At 29.8% G+C, this 10,861-nt stretch overlaps 2 protein-coding genes across 8 annotated transcripts in view; both read left to right on the top strand.

Annotated features, from left to right (window-relative positions):
- LOC130892327 (high affinity cAMP-specific and IBMX-insensitive 3',5'-cyclic phosphodiesterase 8) overlaps positions 1 to 6,101 on the top strand; it is a 52,241-nt gene extending 46,140 nt beyond the window's left edge. For all 7 annotated transcript variants that reach the window (XM_057797703.1, XM_057797707.1, XM_057797706.1 and 4 more), the window contains 6 exons: positions 1,168 to 1,350; positions 1,418 to 1,507; positions 1,576 to 1,824; positions 3,421 to 3,637; positions 3,707 to 4,162; positions 5,499 to 6,101. In XM_057797703.1, coding sequence (XP_057653686.1) covers positions 1,168 to 1,350; positions 1,418 to 1,507; positions 1,576 to 1,824; positions 3,421 to 3,637; positions 3,707 to 4,162; positions 5,499 to 5,665 — 1,362 coding nt within the window. In that variant the 3' untranslated portion in view covers positions 5,666 to 6,101. The remainder of the gene's footprint in view (positions 1 to 1,167; positions 1,351 to 1,417; positions 1,508 to 1,575; positions 1,825 to 3,420; positions 3,638 to 3,706; positions 4,163 to 5,498) is intronic.
- A 1,241-nt stretch (positions 6,102 to 7,342) lies between these two features.
- LOC130892355 (methionine aminopeptidase 1) lies at positions 7,343 to 9,506 on the top strand. Its single transcript, XM_057797745.1, has 5 exons — positions 7,343 to 7,650; positions 7,842 to 8,063; positions 8,117 to 8,454; positions 8,980 to 9,160; positions 9,220 to 9,506. The coding sequence occupies exons 1-5, from the start codon at positions 7,491 to 7,493 to the stop codon at positions 9,456 to 9,458; spliced, it is 1,140 nt and encodes a 379-aa protein (XP_057653728.1). The 5' UTR covers positions 7,343 to 7,490; the 3' UTR covers positions 9,459 to 9,506.
- The last annotated feature ends 1,355 nt before the right edge of the window (positions 9,507 to 10,861 follow it).

Below are 10,861 nucleotides of genomic sequence, written 5' to 3' on the forward strand. Positions count from 1 at the left end.
TAATTATTTGTTGTTGATTGTAGTTATTATAACTAATAAACTATGTTTGGAATGCAAAATTGCAATTTATATTTAAACATATGAATATAAAAAAGTAGTATCAATTTTAAATTTAGAAAATAAAAAACAAGTGAAGTGAGGTTAGGGAGTATAAAACGATTTATTATATTGTTTGATTAAAACATACAAAATAAATATAGTTGAGTGTTTTTTTTATAATAAATTACGTCAATAATCATTCTACACATTCAGATTTTTTAACACGTTTATATTAAGTTCGCTTTTATTTGGATTTGTGAGCTTGTTCGTAAATATTGCGGACGGAGACGTCAACTTCCGGATACGTTAGTTGTTGGTTCAAATCCGGTTAGCGATATAAAAAAATGTTTTTTTTTTTCGGTAAATTCATCACTGTACATTTTTTTTACATCGAAACTAATTTTATAATTGATAATCCACTGTTAGATATTGAGTATACTACCTATTATAGATTTTAACACCTTGGATTTTATTGTATTGTTCGAGAATTTTACATCCGCGCACCATCTATTGGACATTTACGATACTAAAGACTAGAGTATAAAACGATTTATTATATTGTCTGATAAAAACATACAAAATAAATATTGAGTATTTTTTTTATAATAAATTACGTCAATAATCATTCTACACATTCAAATTTTTTAACACGTTTATATTAAGTTCGCTTTTATTTGGATTTGTGAGCTTGTTCGTAAATATTGCGGACCGAAGCGTCAATTTCCGGATACGTCAGTTATTGGTTCAAATCCGGTTAGCGATATAAAAAAATGTTTTTTTTTTCGGTAAATTCATCACTGTACATTTTTTTTACATCGAAACAAATTTTATAATTAATAATCCTCTATTGGAGATTCACTATACTACCTATTATAGATTTTAACACCTTGGATTTTATTGTATTGTTCGAGAATTTTACATCCGCGCACCATCTATTGGAGATTTACGATACTAAAGACTAGAGTTTTTATTTTTGACATATATCGATCTAAATATAGTTTTAAAAAAGTAAAAAACGAACTTTTAAATCAAATCAAGCTGAAAAGTTAAGTCATGAATGGAAAATATTAATATTATTAAGAAAAAAAACGTGAAAGTGCTGAGTAATAGTGTTCGAAATAATTTAAGGTTATAAGTTTGATTGATCAAGCAAGGGAAACGTCCAACCAAAACCCATCGGTGGTTCAACTGTTGGATAGAGTTGAGGATATTTTGAAAAGCTGCGAATTATATACGACGAACGTCAAAGAAGATTTACGAATCAAATCCGACGAGCCCGTCGTATCTGATCTAATAACAGCTCTATTATCGGTAAATAAACACTTTCGACTTTCGTTTACTAATCGATGATATAGTTTTTGATTTTCGATGTTTATAGAAACAACCCCAACCGACTCTAAGCGGCTCGTCGAGGAGGAGTAGCAACGATTCTTCCGTATTCAGACAATCGAGGGGAGGTTTCATCAAGGTGAACAATAAAATTAAAAATAATAAATTGTTCGTTTTGTACATTTTACTTATCATATTTTGCAACAGGTGCCGGCGGCTATTAAGGAGTTGTTGGAGAATAGTCTGATATGGGAATTCGATATATTTAGGTTAGAGGATATGACGAAGAAGAGGCCGTTGCAGTATCTAGGAATGAATTTATTTAATCATTTCGAAGTGGCGAGCGTTTTGAATTGCGACGAAAAAACTTTATTTAATTGGCTAACGGTCATAGAAGCTAATTACCATATGGAAAACTCGTATCATAATAGCACACACGCCGCGGACGTTATGCAGGTAAGAGTTCCTTACAAGTAACTGTTATTTTTTAACTGCATTCTAATTTCATCTAATATTCGATTTATTTAGTTGAAAATATTATTTATTTACAGATTATATTAGAAATACTTCTTTTTCTACTTACTGTTTTGTTAATTTGACAATAACAGGCTAAAAATTCGACTAATGACGTTTTATTTGACGAACTATTATTTTCGAACTAATAAAGATGCTGGTAGCAATTCCCACCTCTAAACAAAAGAATCAAATCGAAACAATTTCATTGTCGATATAACAGGAAACTGTGAAACTATATTCTTCAGCTTTTAGTATAGAGGTGGGAACTTCTTTTTGAAAATAACAGTTTTTGTTGAATTGATTATTTTTTTAGTAAAATTGTATGTGTTAAAACTTATGTGCTCTCTGAAAATTTTAGCTTGGAATTATTCTATAAACAGTTTTTTACTAAATATTTGAAAATGTGTTATTTTTTAACTAAATTCTATTTCATCTACAATTCAAAATTTATTTAATAGAAAATAATATTTATTTACAGGTAATATTAAAGTGTGGTTTTTCAACTTACTATTTCGTTAATTTCCCAGACACAAGCAAAAAAGTCAACTAATGACGTTTTACTTGACGACGAATATTCACTAATTAATTAATATATCGGTAGCAATTCCCACCTCTAAACAAAAGAATCTATCAAATATGCCATCTTCATTTTAACGACTCAATTTTCTTGCCGGTTTAGCAGGAAACTATCAAACTATATTCTCCAGTTTTACGTATAGAGGTGGGAATTGTTCAAAATAACAGTTTTTGTTGAATTAAAATTTGAAAATCTGTTATTTTCCAACTAGTAGATAAATAAATAGAAATTCCAAACTGCACACAAGAAAAATCTATTAACCTGCCATTTTAAAATACCAGTATAGCAATGAACTCTAAACAACTATTTGATATATTAGTTTAGAGGTATAAACGTGCATTTGGTGTTTTTCCATTATCGACATAACAAAAACCGATTTAAAATCTCATCATTTCAATCACAAACTCAAATTATAATTGATGGTAAAAAAATAAATTTGTTGCTGTTATTTTTTAACTAGTAGAAGTACGATTAGAAAATCCCAACTCTATACAATAAATAACATCCATCTTCACTTTAAACCGCAACTGTCGGTATTACAGTAAACTCTAAAATCTTATTAACGTTCGGAGGTGTTAGTACACATAGTAGGGAACTTTAATTTACACTTGTTGTTTGAAAAATAACAGAATTAATTGTATTAAATATTAAACGCTTCGTATTAGGAAGGAACAGGCGAAATTTATGATTACAATTACAAATTTCAATTTTCAAAAGTATTAATTTCCAATCTCTATATTTTAAATTCCGATTTATTTTGTTGGTAGGTTACAGTAATTGAGATTCTAATATAGAGGTGGGAGTTTCTACTTGCATTTCTATAAAAATAATTTTTAACGAATTGAATATTATAGACATTAGATAATATTATTAAGAAATCTTTATTTTAAAAACTGAATGGGTATTGGAGGAAACAACGGAAAAAAAAACTCGAGTGTATGGTTTGAATGATGTTTTAGGCGACTGCCGGTTTCTTAGAAAAAGAACGAATGAAATCGATAATGGAACAGTTGGACGAAGCAACAACTTTAATAGCAGCCGCGGCCCACGATGTTGATCATCCCGGCAAATCTAGCGCTTTCCTATCGAATTCCGACAATATTTTAGCCATACTATATAATGACGTAACGGTTTTAGAATCACATCATGCCGCGTTAACGTTCAAACTCACATTAGGCGAGTATTTACTCATATTTTTGTTTGAGGTTATGTTTTTAACTTACCCATTATTCCATTTCTATTTAGGTGACGATAGGATAAATATTTTCAAGAATTTGGACAGGGAAACATACAAAATAGCCAGATCGAACGTAATCGATATGATACTGGCGACCGAAATGACCAAACATTTCGAACATCTCGCCAAATTCGTCAACGTATTCTGTCCGAAGGCGTCGTCGAATTCCGATCCGGACGGTGACGTCAACGATTACGCCCCGTTATCGATACCGGAAAACGTCACTTTGGTTAAAAGGATGTTGATCAAATGCGCCGACGTTTCGAATCCGACGAGGCCGCTGCGGTTGTGCGTCGAATGGGCTAGAAGGATAACGGACGAATATTTCCTTCAGACCGACGAAGAGAAAAACAAAGGACTACCGGTTGTTATGCCAATGTTCGACAGATTCACTTGTTCCATACCGAAATCGCAAATCGGTTTCGTCGATTACATCATTAACGATATGTTCGAAGCGTGGAATGGTGAGTATCAACATAAATAATGAAATAATTAAAAAATTTACAATTTTTTTACGTTTTCGGTCGAAATTAGGTCCCTCAAATAGAGTTTTTCTATTCTATTCTATTTAGAGGTATCGGTAGCAGTTCCCACCTCTAAACAAAAGAATCTATCGAATACGCCATCTTTAATTCAACAGCTCAATTGTCTTGTCGGTATAACAGGAAACTGTGAAATTATATTCTTCAACTTTAAGTATAGAGGTGGGAACTTTTTGAAAATAACAGTTTTTGTTGAATTGATTATTTTTTTAGTAAGAATGTATGTGTTGAAACTTATATGTTCTCTGAAAATTTTAGCTTGGAATTTTTTTATAAACAGTTTTTTACTAAATATTTTTAAATCTGTTATTTTTTAACTAAATTCTATTTCATCTACAATTAAAAATTTATTTAATTGAACATATTTATTTACAGGTAATATTAAAGAGTGGTATTTCCACTTAATATTTCGTTAATTTCACAGACATAAGCAAAAAAGTCAACTAATGACATTTTACATGACTACGAATACTCACAAACTAATAACTATATCGGTAGCAGTTCCCACCTCTAAACTACAGAATCTATCAAATATGCCATCTTCAATTCAACAGCCCAATTTTCTTGTCGGTATAACAGGAAACTGTGAAATTATATTCTTCAACTTTAAGTATAGAGGTGGGAACTTTTTGAAAATAACAGTTTTTGTTGAATTGATTATTTTTTTAGTAAAAATATATGTGTTAAAACTTATATGTTCTCTGAAAATTTTAGCTTGGAATTTTTCTATAAAAAGTTTTTTACTAAATATTTTTAAATCTGTTATTTTTTAACTAAATTCTATTTCATCTACAATTCACAATTTATTTAATCGAAAATAATATTTATTTACAGGTAATATTAAAGAGTGGAATTTCCACTTACCATTTTGTCAATTTTACAGTAACAGCCAAAAAACCGACTAACGACTTTTTATTTGACGAATTCTCACAAACTAATAACTATATCGGTAGCATTTCCCACCTCTAAACTACAGAATCTATCAAATGCGCCATCTTCAATTCAACAGCCCAATTTTCTTATCGGTATAACAGGAAACTGTGAAACTATATTCTTCAGCTTTAAGTATAGAGGTGGGAACTTTTTTTTGAAAATAACAGTTTTTGTTGAATTGATTATTCTTTTAGTAGAAATGTATCGCAACCCCACATGATACTTTCGTTTTTACCGATAAATAAATCCCGTTCAAATTCCCTTAATTTCGATAATCGGTTGAATTAGCGGATTTTTATTCACTCGGTTCCGTGTTTTATTGCAGCTTTTTTGGATATGCCCGAATTATTAACGTATATGAGACAGAATTATATAAGATGGAAAGAATTAGACGAACAGGGACATACTACATTAGTAGATATACAAAAATTGCAATCTACTCCTCTGATGAACCCGATGTTTCCTCCGAAACCTGCTAATCTAACTGATTGAACCCCGACGAGTAAATTTGAGAGAGGAACATATCCGACATACCCCGTATGTGGAGTTTGATTCGAATTTCAGGATATCGGAGACCCAAAACATTTATTATTACTCAAAAAACTTTGAATGTTTCTAATAAACGATGCATATCGTAATTCATAAGCAGTTAATCACGTTTCTCATCTCATATAATTGAAATGAAATTGATGTTGAATTGAAAATTTATTTTCCTTCCCTCGTATGCATGCCGGACGTGCATTTACGTAGTTTAATTATATTTAAATTATTGTTTTATTGATTATATGAATATATTGAAGAGATGTATGTGTGTGGTGTTATTGTTTTATATTTGTTTTGAAATTTTGAGAAAAAAATTATTATGCATATTGTATGTGTAATAAAAATTATATATGTCTCAATAAAATGATGTTTTATATAAAAAAAATATTTTATTTTCTATCCACCCATCCATTTATATACAAAATAAAATAAAATATATAATCAAATTCATATAAAAAGTTCACCCTGTACACAACAACTAACAGAATTTGCGCGGTCTAGAGGTGTGCACTAATTATTTCACATGAATCGTAAAATGAAACCAAATCCATTATTTACTCGATATTTCAATTTATAGTAATTAATATCATCACAGAATAACGTAAATTATCGTTAATACGTGTTAACAGGAATTTAATCAACACCTTTACTAGTAAAAAAAAATATATTTCAACATAAATAATAACTATTTTGTCCCATCTCTATACAATCGTTATTGAATAAAAAAGAAGAAGTTAAAAGTGGATCAACGTTTCAAGCTTTCTTTTAATAAAAATTTATTCAAATAAGTAATAAATATTGTGGAAATTATTTTACAATAGTTTCGTTATTTTAGAACTTACATTAACACTTGTTATTCAATTAGTTACTGTTTTTGTTAAACAATTTAGTTACCTCGTTTACACTTTACAGTGTTGCCTATATAGTTCTTCGTGATGGAATGGACGTATTGATTTGGAGACAATTATAGATGTTCTTATAGAATGAATATTTTGATAAATCGTTATCTTACTCAAATAATCTAAAAATAATGCGAAATGTTCAAAAAAATAATAGAAACTAGAACAGTTTTTATTACTTTAAGAATATTAGAAACTCAACTTTGATATAAATATGGCAGCATTGTTTCATAGATTGAATAGCATCTACAGAAATCTATAAAATAATTTGAATTTCTGACATATCAAGGCTGTCCGCCGGTAGATAGCTAAAATTTCTAAAAACAAATTGTAAGTTCATAAAAATACATCAGTTACATGTATCTAAGGTATATTTTTTGATTTGCTATTTCAATTTTTTAATTATTATTTAATAAAATTTCAAAAATCTCTTGCTTCACACTGGTATATTATAATTAAACTATCAAATAATAGATGGCGAAAGTGTCACATAGAGAATGATTTTGTAATAAATAATTTTCAAACGTTCTTACGCCAAATGATAAAGAAAATATGGAAATTACTTAAAAATCAGAATCCATCTTTTAACATACGAAAATATTTTACAATATCAGGAATTCTAAGTTAAATGGAACGTACTCAAAAAATAGTTGTCTCTGTCAATGAAGTTAGTAACGAACTTCAAAAATGTCAGATTTAGGTGAATTAAAATGAAAGAAGTTTGAACTCTGCTAAATTGCAACTCACTCAAGATTTCCTTCTCCGAATCCGAAATAATTTTAAATATTGTGAATATATGTGCATTCTGAGGTTAAATGGAACGCACTCGAATGTAGTTCTCTTTGACATAAGTGAAGTTAGTAACGTTCTTAAAAATGGCAGGTATGGGGCAATGTGAAACTGAAGGTTGTTCGAATCCTGCCAAATTGCAATGTCCTACTTGTATAAAGTTAGGAATTACGGGATCATTTTTCTGTTCCCAAGATTGTTTCAAAAATAACTGGAAAACTCACAAGATCATTCATTCTTTAGCTAGTAAGTAAGGTTAGGTATGTAACATTCATGCATGTCATATCATGTTAAAATATTTTTACTTATTATTTAATCACATAAGTAAGTTTATTATCATCATCATTCAACGTTTTTCATTCATAATGCTAGGTTATAAAATATAGTATCAATTTATGCTTCTCTAGTGTATAATAATTTAAATATCAAATTCACAGAAGGAGAAAATATAGATGGAAAAAAAGATACTGCTTACAATCCGTGGCCAAACTATACATTTACAGGTAAGTTAAGGCCTTTCCCTCAGACTAATAAAAGAACCGTACCACCCCATATCCAAAGGCCTGATTATGCAGATCATCCCCAAGGTTTCCCATTAAGTGAACAAGCAGTTAAGGGTTCCGGGGTCATAAAAATACTAGACGACGAGGAAATTGAAGGTAAGGATAATAAAATTTGATGAGTTTACAGAATGATTTATGATGAATTTAAGGGATGAAAGTAGCCGGGAAATTGGGTAGAGAAGTTCTAGATGAGGCTGCAAGAGTATGTGATGTAGGGGTTACTACGGACGAAATTGACAGGATTGTACACGAAGCTTGTATAGAAAGAGAATGTTACCCTTCTCCCCTCAATTACTACGAGTTTCCAGCTTCGTGCTGTACGTCCGTCAACGAAGTGATTTGTCACGGTATTCCTGATATTAGACAACTACAAGATGGAGATCTGTGTAATGTTGATGTTACCGTGTACCACAGGGGATTCCATGGTGATTTGAATGAGACTTTCTTTGTTGGAAATGTCAGTGAAAAACACAAGAATTTAGTGAAGGTTAGATTTAATTGTAATCGCTTCTAAAATTATATAATTTTCAGCTTTTCAAAATTATAGTTTGTGAAAAAAGGTTTTTGTAAGATTGATTTGGTGAGAAATTGTCTTTTATGAGTTCTATTTGATTAAAAATTTAATTTGCACAATTCCTTTTGGTGGAGAATTGGCTTTAATAGGTTTAATTTCACGTGAATTGGTTTTTCGAAGGTTAATTTGGCCGGTGAGATCAAGTCTGTTAAAAAATGGTTTTATTGGGTTCACTTTTGAAAAAATCCGTTTTTTAAAGATTAATTTGGTCAAAAGTTGGCTTTAAGGGGTTTAATTTCAAGTAAATTCGTTCTCATTAGATTAATTTTGTCAAAAATTGGCTTCAATAGGTTCAATTTTGAAAAAATTCGTTTTATAAAGACTAGATTACATTTTTTCTTGAGTTTAAGGGTCATTAAAGTAGCGCCATTTTGTATCATACTTTTTATTTGATAAAAAATCGAATTTAATTGTATTATAATTTAATTTTATCGAAAGGTCACCCACGAATGCTTAACGAAAGCAATAGAAATAGTGAAACCGGGTGAAAAATACCGAGAAATTGGTAACGTAATACAGAAGCACGCCCAAGCTAATGGATATTCAGTGGTAAGAAGTTATTGCGGTCACGGTATACACAGATTATTTCACACGACCCCGAACGTGCCTCACTACGCTAGTAAGAAACATTTTTTTCGGTGAACGTTTCAATTTTATTTATCGAATTTGTTTTTAAAGAAAATCGAGCCGTCGGAGTGATGAAACCTGGTCATTGTTTCACCATCGAGCCGATGATATCGGAGGGAACGTGGAGAGATGAAATATGGCCGGATAAGTGGACGGCCGTTACCGCCGACGGTCAATGGTCCGCCCAATTCGAACAAACTCTGTTAGTCAACGAAACCGGATGTCAAATATTGACGCGCAGAAGAGACAACAACGGACAACCTCACTTTATGGATAAAATACCCGCCTAGTGTTATTGTTTGTAAAGAAAATATTCAGCATTAAATTAGTTTATCATATATTGTTTTGTTTTATTTTTCCTTCCTTTCACTATCCTTATTAAAAACAATGAAGTTTGCAACGTTCTATTGACATACGTCACTTTATTGAAAGTGTCAATAAGAAACGTATTAAAAAAAGAAGAAGAAAAATCAAAAAGATCGTTCTGAAACGAATAGGGTATACAGACAGTAGAAATGAAACAATGCTTATTTTATCACAAAAATATGATGCAAATGAGTAGAAAAGATTGAAAATTTGTTAAAAAATGGAAAAAATATATAATCGCTTAATGGTAAATTGAAAAATTCTTTTACTGAATCAAGTAAACTAAAAGTATTCAACGTATATATGTCACCTTACTGGAAGTTAGGTTAAGTAATTCATCTCTTAATAAGGGAATCTAACGAACTGTCAAAATGACGTCATTTCTCAAATAATTAAAACTCTGTTGAGCCATAAATCGTGTATTTTTGGTCTAGACCATAAAAATTACATCGGAAGAAGTATATACAAATATAAAATACAATATTCATTGTTCATTAATTAGAAAATTATTATTAAAAACAAAGTAAAAACGTAAAATTCAAAATACGGCCATTGACTTGTGTTATTTAGAAATAATGTTGGTTGCCTATCTTGTAGGACAAACGAAGTTATTTTTTTATAATTTGCCACAGATTAATTTGTATATGGAAATATATACATTAGTACTACGTTTAAATTACTTAGTATATATCCACTTTTGTTTATTCTTTCTAAAAATGAAAAAATTGGCATTGTAAAGAATTTCATATGAGTTATTCATACAAAATATTTAATGGACAATTCAAAATGATTATTTATTTTGTTAAAAGTAATTTCTGGCTATCGATTAGATTACAATAAATACTGTTAATTGTAATTTAAGAAAAAACCAGCATTAATTCGCTACAAAAATATTACTTTTATCAATAATACGAAACAAATTTAATTTTGTACTGATATCAAATAGTTTAAAATTAAATTTCATTTGTTGTTAATCAACACGATTCTTATAAAATCTCATGTGCTGATTGAAATTATAGATTTTAAACTTTATTTTAGGATGTAGAATTAAATTTTACATCATTGTCGACGTAATCCATATATCCTACGTACATTGACCTGTATGTCAATTTATATTTCATTTTTTCATCAATCGGATTGAAATATATTTTAGTGGTATTCAAATTAGACGGAAACTATTATTAAATTTTATAGAACATAAATAAACCTTGATATCTATTTAAAAATGTTTCAAGGATTACTGTGAAATTTTCTTTGTATTAAGGATAAAATTGAATAATCGGCAACATAGGTAGGTCGTATTAACTCTTGCAAATGAGAATCGAGT

Source organism: Diorhabda carinulata, chromosome 4 (genome assembly GCF_026250575.1).
Source record: "Diorhabda carinulata isolate Delta chromosome 4, icDioCari1.1, whole genome shotgun sequence".
Classification (NCBI taxonomy): domain Eukaryota; kingdom Metazoa; phylum Arthropoda; class Insecta; order Coleoptera; family Chrysomelidae; genus Diorhabda; species Diorhabda carinulata.